Source organism: Canis lupus, chromosome 10 (assembly GCF_003254725.2).
Source record: "Canis lupus dingo isolate Sandy chromosome 10, ASM325472v2, whole genome shotgun sequence".
Lineage (NCBI taxonomy): Eukaryota > Metazoa > Chordata > Mammalia > Carnivora > Canidae > Canis > Canis lupus.
The window spans coordinates 24,406,823-24,426,687 of NC_064252.1; the positions used below are offsets into that span (position 1 = coordinate 24,406,823).

The 19,865-nt window shown below is 52.3% G+C and overlaps 1 protein-coding gene across 1 annotated transcript; it reads left to right on the forward strand.

Moving 5' to 3' along the window:
• Positions 1-10,111: 10,111 nt before the first annotated feature.
• On the forward strand, positions 10,112-19,631 carry PMM1 (phosphomannomutase 1). The gene is made up of 8 exons (XM_025458528.3): positions 10,112-10,275; positions 12,793-12,910; positions 13,936-14,012; positions 14,139-14,230; positions 14,475-14,574; positions 17,758-17,833; positions 18,589-18,704; positions 19,081-19,631. Exons 1-8 carry the CDS (start codon positions 10,189-10,191, stop codon positions 19,201-19,203), a joined length of 789 nt encoding a protein of 262 aa, XP_025314313.1. The 5' UTR covers positions 10,112-10,188; the 3' UTR covers positions 19,204-19,631.
• The last annotated feature ends 234 nt before the right edge of the window (positions 19,632-19,865 follow it).

Below are 19,865 nucleotides of genomic sequence, written 5' to 3' on the forward strand. Positions count from 1 at the left end.
TGACTATCATAAATAAATAAAAATTAAAAAAAAAAAGAAAAAGTCATCTGAAATTCCATCGTCCTAAGAGATACTGGGTTTTGTGCACATCTCTGCAATGTTTCTGTGGATTTGAAGACACAGCTGCTAGACATGCTGTGTGGTACCTGCCTTTGTTCTCTCAGCCTGTAGTGAAGATCTGTAAGGCCCAGAAAGATGGAAGGAGAACCACTGAAGAGGGAACAATGGTGCCTGGTGGTATTGGATAGAAGAAGCTCTGAGAACATTCCAGCAAAGTTCCCCAAAGCTTGAAGGAACCAAGAGGTAGGAATAGGCCGCTCATCACAGATGTATGCGTGGAGGCCGGACCTGCTCTGGAGTGGGATGGTGGTTGGAGGAGGAGGCCCTCCCAGGCTGGCAGGCTGGACCATGAGACCCATGTCTCCTCAAGCTCATGGGGGCTCTGGCCTGAGAGGGCAGCAAAGAACTCAAGAGGGACCTGGCACATCACTGAATGTGAGCAGTTGACCACGGAGCCTGGCTGCTTTGGTAGGGGGCAGGGGTTGTGGGACTGGTCCTGGTCTGAAGGGTTCCTGATTGCTCAGAGTCCCCCGCAGAGATCTCTGCTCCAATTCCCTCCGCTGGAGGCAGCCCGGCAGGGTGGTGCCGCAGGGAGAGAGGCGGACACCAGGTGGCGCTGTGCACGCACGCGCGGCCCAGACAACCACCAACCTTCACTTGTCTCCTACCCAGGGTCCCAGGAGCAGGGCTTGCTCCCCCCACCCACACCTCCACCCTTCCGCGGCCCCCCATAGCCACAGGGCAGTTGCTCTCACACTTATCAAAGCCCTCCCTTTTTTATAAAAAAAGTTTTTTAAAGATTTTAGGTACTTGACAGAGCATAAGTAGGGAGAGGGGCAGTGAGAGGGGAGAAGCAAGCTCCCCACTGAGCAGGGAGCCTGACTGGGGACTCATCCCAGGACCCCGGGATCACGACCCAAGCAGAAGGCAGACACTCAATGGACTGAGCCACCCAGGTGCCACTCCCTTACACCCCCCCCCCCTTTTTTTTGGAGAGAGACAGTGGGATGGAGGGAGAGGAGGAAGAGAATCTCAAGCAGGCTCCATGCCCAGCACAGAGCTCCAGGCACGCGGGGCTGGATCTCACAACCCTAAGATCATGACTTGAGCCAAAATGAAGAGTCGATGTTTAACCAGCTGAGCCACCCAGGCACCCCTATCAAAGTCCTTCTTAAGCTTGTCCCTGGACGTCTCCAACCCTATACCCTGCTGCGAGTGAGGGCCCCTATCACTGCAAGCCATTTCTACCTCTAGCTCCTGTTACTGTTTGCTGGACGAGTCCTCAGAGCTAAAGGCCCTGCTCCAGCATTTCCTCCACAAGCCCTTCCTGACTTCTCCCCACACCACAGTACACCCTTCCTCCTGTGGGTGCTTCCTGGCACACTCCCACCAACTGGGGCACCATCCAGGGCAGGGCCTGGTTGTGATCACCTGAGTGCCCAGCATCCAACACAGGACCTGGCCCAGTGCCAGCATCTCCCGTGGAGCCAACATGGAAAGCAAGGGTGGGTCACAAGAACCCCTGGACTTGCATGCAGACCTACCTGGATTGAGCCTCTGACTCATAGAACCCTGATCAAAGCCTCCCCCTCTTTGGGCCTCAGCTCCTTTTTTTTTTTTTTTTTTTTTTAAGATTTTATTTATTCATGAGAGATCCAGAAAGAGGCAGAGACACAGGCAGAGGGAGAAGCAGACTCCCTGCGGGGAGCCAGATGTGGGACTCCATCCCACGACCCCAGGATCACTACCTGCGCCAAAGGCAGATGCTCAACCACTGAGCCACCCAGGTGTCCCTGGGCCTCAGCTTCTTCATCTATAGAATGAAGACTAGGGATCAGACAATCTCTACAACTCCTCCTGGCTGGACTCCTCTCCCCACCTCTGGCTCCAGAGGTGAGGAGTGAATCACCCAAGTTCTCAGTCCTGGGGCTGGGCTCTGATCCACAGAGATCACTAACCCCTGGTGGTGGGGGGGGGGGGGCCGGTCCTGCCCCCACCTCCAGGTGGGGCCCTGTCATCCCTGTCCCCACTGGCTTCTGTCCCAAGGGGGCCTGTGCCAACCCAGCAACAGTTCCCACCCCCTCCACAAACACCTCTGAGCATGCGTCCTTCCACCTGTTTAAATTCCATGGACTTGTTTATTGTGAAAACAATGTAAGCCCTGCAGACATTTTGAAGCCGGGAGAAAAAAAAGCCAACATCCAGTCTCCCCAGCCTCCCACTGCCCCTGAACCCAGAGGGAATTAGAATCAGCAAACCAGCCCCGACTGTTCTTTGCAAAGCCTGTGTTAGCACATCTCCTCTCCTGCACCCCACATCTTCCTGACAGCCCGGGAGAGGCTGGCAGTGGGGACCCCATTTATAAATGAGGAACAGGCTAAGGGAGGGACCTAACCTAGGTCACCTCACTGGGAAGAGGCAGCCCAGGAGCTGTTGGTTTGACTATATACACACTACAGCATGACTGCCCCTCAGGCTGGGCCTGTCACCCTCAAAAAGTCACACTCCATGTAGGGAAAAAGAGAGTCAACACCCCACCAATATTCACTTAGCATATGATGACAGTTGGCCTTCCACCAAGGGGGCAGGGAAAACCATGAGCTTTAGAGGAGCAGAAGTGAATGTGAAACCTGACCATTCCGCGATCCTGGAAAGCCAACTTCATCTCTCTGGGGTCAGTACTGACATCTAGAAATTCCTATAAGGGTACTCACCTCAAAGGGTTCTTGGTAAAAGTAAGTGAAACACCCAGGGCAGGAGCCACAGTGTCCAAACCAAATATGAAAGCCACTGACCTCCAAGCCTCAGTCAAATGCCCGGCTCCAAAGAGTCAGAGCCTTCCTTCCTGAGCAGGATCCTTCCATGCGATGGTCTCAGGCCCCCTGTCTTCAGGCCTGGCTTTGTTTGGTGCTCTTGTAATGCCCTCTGGCCAGTCTTTCAAGCCCCAGTACCCCCAGTTTTACTCCTCCCTCTCCCTGGGGGCTCCCAGGGCCCCATCAGAGCACAGTTGCCAGGGATGAGCCTCTCAAAGGGACACACTGGTGGCCACCAGGGCTCCTCCCTCAGGTCCTCCTGGGTCTGTGCCTTGGGCAGCTCACTCCCCCTCTCTGGGTTTCTGTGGCCTTATGAACGAAATGGTTGAGGTAAGAAGTCAGGAAGAGACTCTTGAAAGGTATTTGTAAGGAAATGAGTTCACTACAGATCTAAGGCACGGGTGTGCTATTGCCGTGGACCCAATCCACAGGAGACAAAAACCTGTCCTGCCTCTGTGAACCCCATCCTATGGCTTCTGGATCCCAGCAGCAGGGCTGGGGCCCGGGTATCTGGAATTAATCAGTTCCTAGGAATTCTTGGGCAATGAAACAGGTATTGGCCATGAGATATGAGAAATTAATCTACGCAATTCCAGCCCCCACCCACAGGCTCTACACTCCTGGGTCCTGGGAGGGTCTCAGGTCCAGCCTGTGCTCAGAGCCCCAGGGACCAGATCCAGATGGAGCAGAAGGAGGAGGAACAGGAGAACAAGTTGGGTTTTCCTTCCCACGGAGATGATTCTGTTTGCTGTCTGTATCCAACAGAAAACAAAAGCTTCTTGAGGGCAAGGCCCTTGTTTTTTTCCGGGAACCCAGAACAGTGTGTAGCACAATGCATTTGTTTAATCAATGAACCAAACTCTGGTACAGGGCCTGGAAAAAAAAGATTTTTTTCTTTTCTTTTTTTTTTTGTTTTTTTGTTTTTTTGTTTTTACCGTATCATTATTTTTAATGTCCAATGTTTATAATATGAGGGCCGGGGCTGCTTTCTCCTCAACTCAAGTTTATAAATTTTCAATTGGCTTGTGAGGCCAATAGGGATACTTCTTCTTGTCTAATTTGGTTTCTGGGAAGACTTCATTCAGGTCCTCAATGGTCACCTGATCAAATGGAATCATGTTCTTCATCTTCTCCAGCTCTTTTTCATATTCTTCAATCCTGGCCTTTGAGAGGGACAAAAACTCAGCACAGCTTTTCACATCGTCTTTTTCCTCAGCATCCACCTGGACAGTGTATTAATCCTCTGGCACAGGAACCTTCAGGGCATTAAACTTCTTCTCAAAGTCATCTACCAAGCCAGCCTTTGCCACATTGGCCTTGTAGTAAGCCCAGTCGATAGCAGGTGGTTTCTCAGGAAGAGTAGCCAACCTGGAGGTAAGCATCTCATTCCAGGATTTCAGGGAGTTGGCAATGGCCTTCTGGTTTCGGGGTGTGATCTCCCCAAAAGCTACCCAGTCAATGGTTTTTAGAGCAAGTTTTCGCCCAGCCATCTTGAGATCCTTCACCGACCCCGGTGGCCCACAGTCCACAGCAGCCAAGATTTTTTTCTTTTGCCCAGCTTGACAATGGCTCCTCAGCAGGGCACAATTACTGATCCTTTTTTTTTTTTTTTTTTTTAAGATTTATTTATTTGATGGGACACCTGGGTGGCTCAGTGATTGAGCCTCTGTCTTCGGCTCAGGGCGTGATCCTGGAGTCCAGAGATTGAGTCCCAAGTCGGGCTCCCTGCATGGAGCCTGCTTCTCCCTCTGCCTGTGTCTCTGTCTGAATAAATAAAATCTTAAAAAAAAATATTTATTTGAGAGAGAGAGAGAGAGAGCAAGTGGGAGGGAAAGAGAGAGAGAGAGAGAGAATCTCAAGCAAGCTCTGTGCTGAGTGTGGTATCCAGCACAGGGCTCTATTTCACAGCTCTGAGATCATAACCTGAGTGGAAACCAAGAGTCAGATGCTCAATTAACTGCCACCCAGGCGCTCTAAATTTTATCTGATGTTTTGCTCATTGTGGATTTTTTTGCATTAATTTTGACTTTCAAAAATATTAAGGGGATCCCTGGGTGGCGCAGCGGTTTGGCGCCTGCCTTTGGCCCAGGGCGCGATCCTGGAGACCCGGGATCGATTCCCACATCGGGCTCCCGGTGCATGGAGCCTGCTTCTCTCTGCCTGCTTCTCTCTGCCTGTGTCTCTGCCTCTCTTTCTCTCTCTGTGACTATCATAAATAAATAAAAACTTAAAAAAATATATTTAAAAAAAATATTAAGTTAAAAAAAGAAAAAATTAAAATGCCATTTATTTTGCTATTTATTTTTATTTACATTTTTTTAAAGATTTTATTTATTTATTCATGAGAGACAGAGAGAGAGAGAGAGAGAGAGAGGCAGAGGGAAAAACAGGCTCCATGCAGGAAGCCTGACGTGGGACTCGATCCCAGGTCTCCAAGGTCACACCTTGGGCTGAAGGTGGCGCTAAACCGCTGAGCTACCCGGGCTGCCCTATTTTGCTATTTATTTTGGTGCTCTCCTGTTTTTGCCTGTGGCAGATAACTCACCTTACCTACCCACTGGTCTCAGCCCAGTGCTTCAATAGTCTTGGGCACATCCCTTTTGTTTTTCTTCCCTGAGTGGAGACAGTAATGAAGGATAGTTGGAAGAAAGGCAAGCAGGTACAAGGGCCTCCACCCACGCATCCCACCCCTGCCCTAAGAGGAAACCATCCTTAAAAGGATTTTATACCCACTCTGGAAAGAGCCCTCTATCCTTTCTCACATGATAGATAAATGACAAAAACCTGTTTGGGTGACAGGTGCATGGAGGGTTAATCAGGTTAAAACAGCCTGCCGAGAAGCCCATAAAAACCCTTAGACTGGGATCCCTGGGTGGCTCAGCAGCAGTTGAGCAACTGGTTGAGCGCCTGCCTTCGGCCCAGGGCATAATCCTGGAGTCCCGGGATCGAGTTCCATGTCGGGCTCCCGGCATGGAGCCAGCTTCTCCCTCTGCCTGTGTCTCTGCCTCTCTCTCTCTCTGTGTCTCTCATGAATAAATAAATAAAATCTTTAAAAAAAATATAAATAACTGCAGGCACCAAAGTAAAAGAAATCCTGCAATAATAGTACCCTCTAGAGCTACCTTGGGAATGAATGAAATTATGTGGCCAAGTGCTCAGAGTGGTGGCTAGCACATAGTCAGGGATCAATAAATAATGATACTACTGGGGATCCCTGGGTGGCGCAGCGGTTTGGCACCTGCCCTTGGCCCAGGGCGTGATTCTGGAGACCCGGGATCGAGTCCCACATCGGGCTCCCAGTGCATGGAGCCCCTCTGCCTGTGTCTCTGCCTCTCTCTCTCTCTCTCTCTCTCTCTCTCTCTCTGTGTGTGTGACTATCATAAACAACTAAAAATTAAAAAAAAAATAATGATACTACTACTGATGTAGTTTTGGAATGTTGGTGAGGTCCAGAGCTGATGGTCAAGAAATAATTCTTTTTTTTCTTTTTTTTTTTTAATTTTTATTTATTTATGATAGTTACAGAGAGAAAGAGAGGCAGAGACACAGGCAGAGGGAGAAGCAGTCTCCATGCACCGGGAGCCCGATGTGGGATTCAATCCTGGGTCTCCAGGATCGCGCCCTGGGCCAAAGGCAGGCGCCAAACCGCTGCGCCACCCAGGGATCCCCTTTTTTTCTTTTAAGATTTTATTTATTCATGAGAGACACAGAGAGGCAGAGACATAGGCAGAGGGAGAAGCAGGCTCCCTCCGGGGAACCCGATTCAGGACTTGATCCCAGGACCCCAGGATCACAACCTGAGCCAAAGGCAGGCAGGCACTCAACCACTGAGACACCCAGGTGTCCCAAGAAAGAATTCTTGAGACGTTTTTGGTGTAAAAGGATGATTTTATAAAAAGGTAGTTTTATTACAGCACATGGACAGAATTTGTGGGCAGAAAGCTGCTGGACTGGGGGCATGAGGAATGGTTGATTATATACTTGGGAGTTGAGGATGAGGAAAAAGGAGGTGTCTAAAAAGACTTTCATCTGCTAAAGAGGACTCTCAGAATACTGGAGGCCTTGTTATTGTCAAGTTAAGGTTGGTTTTCTCCCTAGAAAAGCATTAAAATTAAGATAGTTGGAAGTTTCCCCGGAGGAATGTCACACGATCCCACCTAGGAGGGAGGAGGTTGCAGGGTGTCAGCTGTGCTTTGTCCTTAGCTTGCCTGCTGCTCCTTCATCACTACTGTCTCCTCACTACTATCACTACTACTATCTTATCACTACTATCTCATCACTAGCATGACTATGACACAATCATCTCAGGTGGGGATTAAGTCCCCATTATATTGATGAAAAAACAAGTCAGGAAAGGTGACCTGTCCAAGTCCTTATAGTTAGCAGGGACCAATCTGCAATTTTCGTAACTCTGCCTCCAGTGATCTTCCCAGAGCAGCACAGTTACCAAGATAAAACCAAACAAACAAACAAAAACCCAACTATCAAGAGCATTGTACACTGAAGTGCCACTCAGAGTGTGGAGGCCAAGAAAAATCAAGGCCACTCCACCTCAAGTTTAGCATTAGCACAAGTACAGCCATCTTAGGCCCCTGTGAATAAGAGCTGAACTTTATAGGAAAAACTGCAGAATGAATCCCATATCAGAAAGACAACAGAGCCCACACCCGTGGTAGAAAGTCCCATATTAGAATGAGAACAGAGCTCAATGCCCTTAAGCCCCATATCAGAATGTATAGACCAGCCTATAAAAAACCCAGCTGTAACCCACCTCGGGGTCCAAGTCCCTGCTCCGCTGTGTCGGGTATACTTGGACCCAAGCTCGAGCTTGCTAATAAACCCTCATGCGCTTGCATAGGTTCGGCTCCTTGGTGGTTTCTCAGATTTGCAGTCTTGGGCACAACAAGAGGATATGGATAACGAAAACTGCCAGAGCTGATCACAGGCATCAGGGCAAGAATGGTGGGTGCAGCAAAAATGCCCGGCCAGGGTATCCCCTGGGAGCACCGAGGGAGGTAGGGGTGGGCTTGGCTCTGAAAGTATGGAAGGAAGCCAAAAAGGAGAGTCCCGATGAAGAGGAACCTGCAGTCAATGCATTTCCAAAAGAAGAAAAAACTTTGAAAGTCACCATCATATCAGCACCCGCAGACAGCTACTTTTTGTTGCAAGCTCTTTCCACACAAAATATTCTACAACACAGGTTTTATGGCTTCACAGAACTTCACCTCATAAATGGATTATAGTTAATTTAACCTCCCCAAGGGGATCCCTGGGTGGCTCAAGGGTTTAGCGCCTGCCTTCAGCCCAGGGCGTGATCCTAGATACCTAGGATCGAGTCTGGGATGGAGTCCCGCGTTGGGATTCCTGCAAGGAGCCTGCTTCTCCCCTTGCCTGCGTCTCTCATGAATAAATAAATAAAATCTTTAAAAAAAAAAAAATTTAACCAATCCCCAATTTTTCTCCTTATTTTCTGCAAGTTAAATTGCTGGCTCATTTTTAAGACTTTGATGAGGGGGGATCCCTGGGTAGCAGTTTAGCGCCTGCCTTTGGCCCAGGGCGTGATCCTGGAGTCCCGGGGTCCAGTCCCACATCAGGCTCCCTGCATGGAGCCTGCTTCTCCCTCTGCCTGTGTCTCTGCCTCTCTCTCTCTCTCTCTCTCATGAATAAATAAATAAAATATTTTTTTAAAAGAAAATTGTAAAAAAAAAAAAAGAAAATTGTTAAAAAAGAAAAAAGACTTTGATGAGGGAGCACAGGGCTAGCTGAGTACAAAGCACAAGCTGACACCCGGCAACCAGCCCCTCCCCCAGGTGACATTCCTTAGACACTCCTGGCCTGGCCGCCCTAAAGCTAGGGAAAAACAAATAGTTAACTTACAGAGATCACAATCCTGCAAGACATAAATCTCCCTCAGCTTACAAATGTTTTAGTAATTTACAAGAACAAAGCATTTTTATCAATATCCTAGCTTCCAGAAGGAAATGTAGATACAATTAAATGCAGCCTATTGACAGCTACTTGAAGTGGAGAGAGTGTAACATTTCTCCAGGAAGCTCCCAACTATCTTAATGTCAATGCATTGCAAGAAGGAAAAACAACCTTAACCTGACAAAGGCAAGGCCTCCAGTATCTTGCAGGTCCTCTTTAGCATATGAAAGTTCTTTTGAAAATTTCCCTTTTCCTTACCTCTCCCAACTCCCAAATATATAATCAGCCACTCCTCACAACCCCAGTGCAGCTCCTCCTGCCCACAGGTCCTGTCTCTGTGCTTTAATAAAACCACCATTTTGATCAAAGAAGTCTCAAGAATTCTTTCGTGGTCATGGGCTCCAGACCTCACCCCACCAAACCTCACCTGTACTCCAAAACTACATCATTTTGACGTGCCAATAGCTGTTTAATCAGTAACAATATCAAGCACATCTGTATAAATTCTCCTTTGGCGTAGGTCTGCCGAGCACCAGGTCCCATGTGGGCTCCATTATATTTATTATTTCTTTGCAGGTGCACAGCAACCTTACAAAGTAGGTGATATTCTTCCCATTTTACAGATGGAGACACAAAGCCTCAGTGCAGTGACTTGGCCAAAGTCACATAGTAGCGGACAACCTAGGACTGACCATAAAGTCAATGTGATGGTTAAATGGTTGCGAAAAGAGGGATCCAGGAAGGTTTCTTTAAGGAGGCAGACCATGAACTGGGCCTCATGCGGTGGACAGAATGACAGCGGGAGGAGTAAGGCCATCTGGCAAAGTCCAGAGCCTGAGCAAAGGCCATCAGATTACTTAAAGCTTAAAATTTGTAGGGCAAAGGGATTAGCAACGAGGGAATGAGTCATAGATGGCAGGCAGGGAGAATCGGGGACAGCTCGGGTCCTTGGAGTCCCGCCCCCGCCCCCTGCACTGCGGGGTTCGAGGCTCCGCCCCCGGCCAGCCCCTTCTCGACCAGATACACTCCGAAGCAACCCGCGGAAGCCCCGCTCCCCTCTTCCGGGTTCTAGCCCTCACTTCCCGCTGGGCCCAGGCCCAGGCCCCGCCCCCGTCTGGTCTGGGCCCGTCCGACCAATCCGCCGCGCTCTGCCCCGCCCCCTGCCCCGCCCCCTGCCCTCCGGACGCAATCAGAATCAGCCTTCCTGAGTCCGCTCGGGCCCCGCCCCTCCCGCCGAGATCACGCCCTGATCACGCCCCTTCGCGGGCGGGCCCCGCGGCCCTGCCGGCTGGCCCCGCCCCCCCAGGCCCCGCCCGGTCCAGCCTCTTTCCGAAGCGGCTCCGGCGGCCGCATCCCCGGCGTCTCCCGCGCGCGCGGAGCTGCAGCCATGGCCGTCGCCGCTGAGGGCGCCCGCAGGAAGGAGCGCGTCCTCTGCCTGTTTGACGTGGACGGGACCCTCACGCCGGCTCGCCAGGTAAGGCCCCGACGTTCAGCGCCTCCCATCGGGAGTGTCGCGCGGACGCTCAGAGGCCCAAAGTGGTGACCCCGGGGCCCTCCAGGACCGAGTGTGGGATGCAGCGGTCCGCGGCCCCTGACGCCCCACGGCCGTCCGCTGGGAGTGATGGGGACCCGGTCCCCACGTCGCAGCCCCCGAGCACCTGCGCCCACCTCCTGCCCGGGAGCGTCGGGGCGGGTGGGATGCTGGAGGGAGGAGGCTGCGAGCGGGGACCTAGCTTCCCTTCCCCAGCTCAGGCTTCCTCTCGCCGAGGCCTGGTCCCCGACGCCCCCGCCTCCCCAGCCCCGGCTCCCGCCCCTAAGACACACCTGTGGCCCGAAGCTGGCTTCCGAGCCCAGGGTTTTAGACGGGGCTCGACACGCGCGCCCAAGCATCGGAACCGAGTGCGGGGGCTTGGAGCCATCCCACCCGACCTCTACAGGCCTGGCCTAGGTCTGGTTCTCAAGTTCCTCACCCACGTTACCTCCCAGCCTCCGTTCTGGAGGGAAGTAGGGCTTCTGTACCTTTTCAGATGAGTTTTGGGCTCCGCCCACCTGGAGGTGAGCATCCCGGGCCCAGCGTGGTCACTGTGAAGGTATTATGGCCCAGGGAGGGTACAGCTCTTCTGAAGACTTGTCACTATGTTGATCCTCCAAATTCTGCTCCACGCTCAGTTTTTCTAGCTTTACCTCTCACCCTAGGTGACCCCCTAGACTGGTCCTCACCAGCTGGGTACATAAAAATAAACAGGCCTCTTGCCAGTCCTGAGGGTATTCCGCTCTCCAGTCGGGCCATAAGGAGAACAACTGGGATCCCCTAGAGCAGGGAGCCATAGGGCTGAGCTTCAGGGCAGAGGCTGATGGGAGGCCAGGTCTTAACCTCCTCTCTTAGGTCCTGAATGCACCCCCCTGCCTGCCCTATGAGAGGGCCCTGGGTTAGGCTCTAGGGGCACAAGAAGGAATCAGGGTGCCCTCCCTCCACGGCCCTCAGGGATGGGAGAAAAAGGACAGTAGAGAGAGGGCAGCAAGGTCTAAGGCACAGCCTCAGTCCCTCCCTCTGACCCTTTGCTCCACTGACCCAGGAACCTGTACAAGAACACTGTGTTATTGCTGTCCACCGGTGTTAATACCAAGCCCTATCCTTAGTGCTTTTTTAAAAGTTAATTTTGGGGGTGCCTGGCTGACTCAGAAGAGCATGTGACTCTTGATCTGAGGATCATATTCTAGCTCCAGGTGGTATAGAGATTACTAAAATAAATAAATAAATAAGCTAGAAATAAATAGATAAATAGAAGTTAATTTTTAATTAGACACATATTCAGGATTCTCCTGTAAAGCATGAAAACAGAAGGCTAAAGTCCTCTCTGACTACATCAGAATCCCAGGCCAGCCTGGGTGGTTGCCTGTTGTGGCTTCCTTCCAGATCTTCATCTAGATTTCTGTTTTCTCAGAACAATATTAAGCAGTTTTTGTGAGCCTTTCCTTTCCTTTTTTTTTTTTTTTTTTTTTTAATGAGTGATATATTGTGTGTGCTTTCTGCAACTTGCCTTTTTTTTTTTTTAAGATTTATTTACTTATTTTACAGAGGGGGCGGACAGGGGAAGAGAGTCTCAAGCAGACTCTGCATTGAGCATTGACCTGGAGTTGGGGCTTGATCTCAGGACTCTGAGATCAAGACCTGAGCCGAAACCAAGAGTCACTTAACAAACTGTACCACCCAGGCACTCCCTGCAACTTGTTTTTGGCAGTTAACAGCATGTCTTAGGGGCTCTCCCCTATTGGAAGCACAGGCCTGCCTTACTCTGTGTAACCACAGTATAGTATTTCAGAGCAGGTATTTACCATTCTCTGGTTGACAAGCCTGAGTTGTTTGCAGGCTTTCACTATGGTAAACCATACCTAGTGAACTTCCATATACACCCAGGCAAGAGAAGTGGAAATTCTGGGTGACAGGGTGCATGCATAAGTTTTCATAGATCTTGCCAAACTATCCTCCAAAGTGGTTGCACCAATTTACACTCTCACTGACAGCATTTGATATGGTCATTCAATTCACTGTAGGCACTGGCAGCTTTAAATAGCTGAAAGTCTGAAAACATGGAGTGTAACTCATTAGTTTTCACTTCCTTGGGGAATCCTCATGTGATTAGTCACCAGCTAATTGCTTGTTCGATTCCATGAAGTATCTCATTTAATCTTAGTAGTGACCACCTCCATAGCAACAGGTTGCTACTTTGATCCCCCTTTTATAAATGAGGCAGTCACTAAGGCAAAGAAAGCAAAGCCAATTGCTCAAGATCAGCTTGCATTTGAGACTTGGGCCAGCATCTGAACCCATTGCTTCTAATTTTGAGGTCTGGCTTCTAAACCTTGAACTAGCTCAGATTCAGATGGAACATGGGCTCCCTGGATTCTGAGCACTGAGTGAGGGCCGAGTGGAGGTCCCAGACATGCTGACAGCCAGAAATCTTGTGCTTTCCCACCCAACCCCCTGCAGAAAATTGACCCTGAGGTGGCTGCCTTCCTGCAGAAGCTGCGAAGTAGGGTGCAGATCGGTGTGGTGGGCGGCTCCGACTACTCTAAGATTGCTGAGCAGCTGGGAGAGGGGGATGAAGGTAGGAGGGGCACCCAGAGCCAGTGCCACAGTCTGGGTGGAGGTGGGGAGTTCGGGAGTTCGGGAGGTCCTTGGACCTGTGTGCCTTCAAAGACCCAGCCCCGCTTATGTGGGGCAGAGGAAGTAGAGGAAACAGCCAGATCTCTCCATCACTGATGCATAGTGAGCACGGGCCATGTGCCAGGCACTGTGTCAGGCTTTGGAGAGAGGGCAGGGAACAAAGCCTGCAGAATCATGCCCTGGGATAGTTTACATCCTCAGCTCCCTCGGCTGAGTCTCTTGTGTTTACTCTTTAAAATGCGCATGGTCAGATTGAAAATGACCATGTGTTGACTTCTTTTCATTGCATGGTCACAACCACACATTAGGGTGGGCACGGTTATCCCATTTAATAGAGAAGGATTCTGAAGGCCCCCCGGGGACCCAGAGCATCTGTTCACAGCTGAGTTCCCATCTCAGCTCAGTTGAGGCAGACCCCACCAGTCCTCAAACCAGAAACTTGACTTTTCCCTTTCTCCTCACCGCCTTGTGCATTCTATCAGCCACTCTGGAAATATCTCCCTGTGTGTCCACGTCTGCATCTCCACCGACCCATCCAGCCACTTACTGTGGCAGCTAGAGCTGATAACTCCCCCCATGCAACCAGCCTTCCAGAACACTGATGGAAACTGGAAAACCCAGCGGCACCCCCTGGGCCGTCGAGCTGTGGGAGCACAATGGAAATGGCGCCCTCTGCTGGGGAGTCCGGGAAGCCTTCCAGAAGAAGAAGCGGGATCTTGGAGGGGGAAGGGGAAGTGAGGGGAGGGCCTTCCAGGCTGAAGGACCCTTGTGAACCAGGGCCCAGAGACTGACTGGCTTGTTCGCTTGTTTGGGAAAAAAGCTGAAGGTGAAGAGCCCAGGAAAGCAGGCTTAAAATGGAACAAATGGGCTTTGAATGGCAAACCAAGGAGTGTGGCCTTTATCCCCGTACTTGGCTCTGGGTGGTCTCACACTCTCTTTCTTCCTGGCTCCTATGTACCCCTGAAGTCATCGAGAAGTTTGATTATGTGTTTGCTGAGAATGGGACAGTGCAGTATAAGCATGGACGACTGCTCTCCAAGCAGGTCAGTACTCCCCAGGGCCTTAACCTGGGACCCTTTTTGGTAGTGGCACACCCCATGGGGGCCTTTGTCCTGGGATGGGGGAGGGTGTGTGCCCACCACACTCAGAGCCCCATGTTCCCTACCCAGACCATCCAGAACCACTTGGGGGAGGAGCTGCTGCAGGACTTGATCAACTTCTGCCTCCGCTACATGGCTCTGCTCAGACTGCCCAAGAAGCGGTGAGACCCCTCCCAGCCTTGCATCCAGCCTCCCCCGCCCCACCGCCACCCCAGGCCCGAGGGAGGACAGGGGCAGGTCTCTCAGATGGGACCTGCAGGTGCCAGGGCCCCAACTTATTGGTGTGTGGATTCTTGTCCCGAGTGAGGTCCAAGGAGGCAGTGGTCCCAGAGGGGGCTGGATTTGAATTCAGGGCCATTCTTCTCTCTGGTTCCCTGCCCTCCCTCTTGCTCCTGTGACCATCAGTGGAACCTTCATCGAGTTCCGGAATGGCATGCTGAACATCTCACCCATCGGCCGGAGCTGTACCCTGGAGGAGCGAATCGAGTTCTCCGAACTAGACAAGGTGCCACCAACTGTGCAACCTTAGGCTATAGGACCTGGGTCATGCGGCCTCTCTGGGCCCTTGCTTTCTCATCAGCAAGATGGATCGGGGGGTAGGGGGTGGCGTTCTGATTCAACCAATACCCTTTGGGACAGCCACCATGTGCCATGGTGTGGACACTCCTGCATCTTTCCCATATGGCTGGTTTCCCTCCCTTGGTGAGCAGCACCAGCAGCCACCACTTAGCCAAGGATATCATCTCTACCTTCCCACCCATGTGGAGCCCAGCAGTAATACCTCTTAATTCAGCCTCTGGAGTGGTCTCAAATCTGTTCACCTGTGTGTCTCTCCCCCAGGCTACTCCCCCCTCCATAAACCCTTGCCAGTCTGTCCTCCAGTGGTGCCACTGAGAGCCTTTTAGAGCCTGTCATCCCTATCCACTCCCTGCTTGTAAGGAGTGGGCAATGCTGCAACCCCTCCTATGGTACCCTGAGCCCTGAGGGGTCTGCCCAGCTCAGGTCCACCCCCTTCAGCCTTCTCCGTGCATCTGTTCTTGGAACATTCCAGTATTTCTCTTGCCTTTGGGTATGCTGCCCCTGCTAGACCTTGACTTGCATTTTGCTTGTCATCCCCACCACTCACCCGGCCTTTTCAGGAATGGAGTAAGTCCACCCATCCAAGGCTCTTCCCACTGGTGTTCTCTCTGGCCTTCTCTCCCCCTTGCTGTCTCCACTCCAACCACATCCTCCTTGCTGATTCTGGAGATAGCAGATGGAGATGGAGATAGCCACTTGGGGGCTGTGCTTCCACCTTGAACACATTTCCCTCTGCTCATCCCCTCCCCCTCTTCACATCTGCTCAGGTCACTTTCTCATCCATTTAACATTGCACCCTCTGCACTTCCTGCTTCTCTCCTGTCTTATTTCTCCCCAAGCAGCCATCACCACCCACTAATACACTCAATCACCTACTTTTCAAATCTTGGTTACTGTGTGTTTCCCTCACTGAAGCTGTAGGCCCTTTAAGGGCCAGGATTCCTGTGGCTGTTCACTGCTGGACCCACTGTGCCTGGCACGTGCTCAAGAAATACGTTCTGAATGAATGAAATAGGTGGTGTTGTCCCCATTTTATGAATGAGGAAACTGAGGCTCAGAGAGGGGAAATGACTTGCCAAGGTCACATAGGGAATTGGTTGCAGAGCAAAGATTTAAACTTGGAACTCCATCTGCTACCCTCTGATGTTTCCCTGAGGGTAGGACTCTCAAGGTTGCTCACTGACGCCCACCCCTGTTCTGCACTCCATGTCCCAAGGATTATGGTAGGCACTGCCCATAGGCATGGAGGCTTTTCTTTTTGGGATGGTGAAGACTGACCACTGACCAAAGGCCCTTCCCATACACATATTGAGGGATGGCCTCTACTCAGGCTACCCAGTTTCGATCTCAGCCCCACCTCCTGCTTGCCGAGCAGCCTAGAAAAGTGGCTTTACTACCGTGTGGCTCCGTTGTCCCATCTATAGAGTGGGGGGTAAGCACAGTCCCCATCCCATGGGCTGTAATTACTGGGCAAGGTGGAAGTCTGACACAACACTGACCCTTCCCACAGCTCCCAGGGTCTTCACTTGTCTTTCTGGCTCTTGTTTGCCCCAGTATGAGGGGAGGGCACAAACTTCCTGATCTGTGTGACCTACACCAGCCAGGATCCCATGTAAGTGTTCTATTCTCCTTCAGTCCTTCAGATCCCAAGGGCAGATAGTCAGTCCCCTTCCTTGGATGAGGACACTGAGGTCAGAGGCTAAGTAACTAAGCTCAGGGTCACAGTGCTGGTCCTTGCTAAGGCTGGACTTGACACACGGGGCCATCCAGTGGTCAGCCTGATTCTCCAGAGACAGGAGATAACAGCCATCCTGGGGCACCCTTAACTCTAACCCTGGGCCCATAGAGTGGCCTCTGGTGGGGACTCTTAACCTCCCTGGGGACCTACCTGCCTGCTGGGACAGCAAGGGTACAGTAGGCAGGGGCTTCACATCCCACTTTTCTGCTTTTCTAGGAGAGGGAGGAAAAGAGGGTTCATTCATTACCTCTCCATCCTTTAGCCCAGGAAATAGGCTCAGAAAAGTCACACAACCAGGCCTGGAACCCATGGGGCCTGCCTTTCTCTCTCATATTGGGTCACATCAGGTGTTAAACTCATGTCCTTCCTGGCCCACATCAGGCCCCAAACCACTGGCCACTGCCTGCCTCTCTCCATTCCAGTCCTACCCAACTTGGACTGACTGAAATGCAGGGCTAGCACTCTACTCCCCTGCTTCAAAATCTCAGTGGTTCTCAGTTCCCCCAGGATGTGTCCAGACTCTCTCCCAGGCCATCTGTGAGTTGGCTGTCCTATCAGGCTCTCGCTGCTCCTTCGGCAAGGTGGGGACTGCCCCTGCACTGCGCGATCCTTCCACCCGTGTGGTGCTGGCCCCTGTTAGCATGGCAGCCAAGATGCTGCCCTGCTAGGCCCTGCATGGCTGTTTGCCCGTGGCCCCAACAGGGCCAGGCCAGGGGTCCTTGGCCTAATGAGCAAATGCCTCCTTAGTCCAGGTCTGCAGATCTGCTGCGGACTTACAAGGTCCTGACCCAGGAGTGGGGTATAGCAGGGGACTCCTCAGCACTGCTGAGTCCCCCAACCCCCTGCACATAGGAGGTGCCCAGTCCACGTCGCCGTGTGGCTGGTGCTGTGGCTATGCCTGGCATCCTGCTGACCTCCCAGCACCCACTGCTGTGCTGTAACAGGGCTTCACCTGCTCCTGGCTCCTCATGCTCATCTCTCATGTCCGATTTGCTTGTTGAGCTGGGGAGAGCAGTTGGGACTGAGCCCTGCCCTGAGGTGGACCTTGGGACTTGGGCCTGCCCCATCCCCTCAAACTCCTCCTCATGCCTCCACTCCAAGGGCTCCTTTGGATACCCTGACCACACCCCCATTGGCAGGTTCCGGCCAAGTTCAGTCACAGACTTCTGGATTCAGGCCCTGGCTCTGCCACCAAGGCTGGATGACCTTGAATAAGGCACAGCCATTCACTGAGCCTCGGTTTCCTCATCTGTAAAGGGGGGGTCACGGTATCCACCTCGGAGACCCTGAGCTCCCACAGTTGTGTGCCCAGCACAGGGCCTGGCACACAGCAACCCTCTGAGCCTCAGTCTGTTCCCTCCCCACCTGCAGAAGGAGAAGATTCGCGAGAAGTTCGTGGAAGCCCTGAAAACAGAGTTTGCTGGCAAAGGGCTGAGGTTCTCTCGAGGTACATCCATCCATTCATCCTGGGAAGGGTATGAGAGCCTGACATAGAAGCCAGTCCACGGCCTCGCTCCCAGTGCCTTTAGAAAGCCTTCCTGCCACCCCCCCACCCGGTCTTACCCACCGAAACCCAGTCCACACCCTGCCACCCTCCTAATTGCTCAGGTCAGAAAACCAAAGCATCTCCCTCAGTGTTTCTCCTCACCCCTTCCCAAGTGCAGTCCACTAGCAAGTCCCAGGGCCTATATCCAGAATGCTTCTTGAATCTGACCACGGTTCACACCTCTGCCAAATTAGTTCTTGGACTCGGGCTAACTAACATAGCTGTCCTCCCACTGCCTAGTGTCCAGAGGGATACCCCTGCTCAGAGCCCTTCCTGGACCCCAGGGCCTGCATGGCCTAACCCTTTCCCTGTCCCAGCCTTCTCTAGTGCTGGGAAACTCCATGCCCTTCTCCACCATAGCAGGCAAGGACTAGGCCTGATTCCCCGCTATTGCCACTCTGGCTCAGCCCTTAGTACCACCTCCCGGAAAGGTCTCCCCAGCAGTGCTGGTCTGGCTTGTTGACTGCCTGTTCTCCCCACCAGGATCACAACTCAGTGAGAATCCTGAGTCTCCCATGCCCTGTGGCTGGCTCTGAGCAGGCACTCAAGGGTGGTTGAATGAATGAATGAGTGAGTGAATGAATGAATGAAGCACCTTGCCCAAGTTCACCCCATCGGCCACCCCTCTGTTAGTCTTGTCTACCACCCCCCCACAGGAGGCATGATCAGCTTTGACGTCTTTCCCGAGGGCTGGGACAAGCGCTACTGTCTGGACAGCCTGGACCAGGACAGCTTCGACACCATTCACTTCTTTGGGAACGAGACCAGCCCTGTGAGTGTGGCGCATCCAGGTGCCTTCCACCCCAAATTGTGCCCGGGTCAAAGCTAGGACGCAGGGCAACAGAGCACATTCCCAGGAGACTCCCGGAGAACAGCCTGTGTTCGCCAACCCCATTACACAGATTGGAAGACTGGGGCCTAGCGCTGGCTGGTCACTTGTCCCATGCCACACAGAAAATCAGGGCAGGTCTGGTGAAGACTGAAAAGATGGGGTTCTGGGTGGTTCTGAGGGGTAGGGGGAGAGGCAGCTCTGCCGGAGCCAATATGGGGAAGGGCCCCATGCCAGGGTGTGTGATGGGCCTTAGCCCTGGGCAACTCCTCCAGGTACCACATATGTATGTGTCTTCTCTGCCCTTCATTGTGTGCAGGGTGGGAATGACTTTGAGATCTACGCTGACCCCCGGACCGTCGGCCACAGTGTGGTGTCCCCACAGGATACAGTACAGCGATGCCGTGAAATTTTTTTCCCAGAGACAGCCCATGAGGCGTGACCAGGGCCCATGCCTGCTCCTAGGGACTGCTCCTAGGGATTTCCTGAGAACTCCACCCAGGCCTAAAGAGAGCCCCTGACCCTGGTGTTGGGTGGGGTGCCAGGGCCCCTCTGGCTCAGGATGCCTGCCTCATTACCTACCGCAAGGCCCACCTCGATGGGGCCAGGGTCCGCGTGGATAACCGTCCCCAGCCGGTCAGCGCCCAGCGGGACCAGCTCCGCCCTCCAACCCGACAGCCCTGGCTACAGCTGCTGCTTGTACTTGTAAACAGAACAGATTTCTGTCTATGCCGGGAGTAGGCATGTGCTTGTGTTCGTACGAGATAGAGCCCACCCTGCTTATCTGTCCCAGGCAGGGTGCAGAGCACTGGGGAAGGTGTGTATTTGCCAGAACTTTATCTCACAAATATTAAAGTTCCTGGAACAAGGTATGGTGTCCGTTCTGTCTGAAAAATTGGCCCGTCTCAGGTCATGTTACAACCGCACTTAACAGATGAGGGAACCGAGGCAGAGATGGCAGGGACTCCCCTCACCCCTCTGCCGGGTCACACAGGATGTCTTTGATGTGCTTGAGGAGAGTGGGCCGTGAAAGCCCTAAATAAAGGTTGTGTGGGGTACCCTCCCCAAGCCATTCCCCTGGGACCCAGACAGACAGAGGCATCC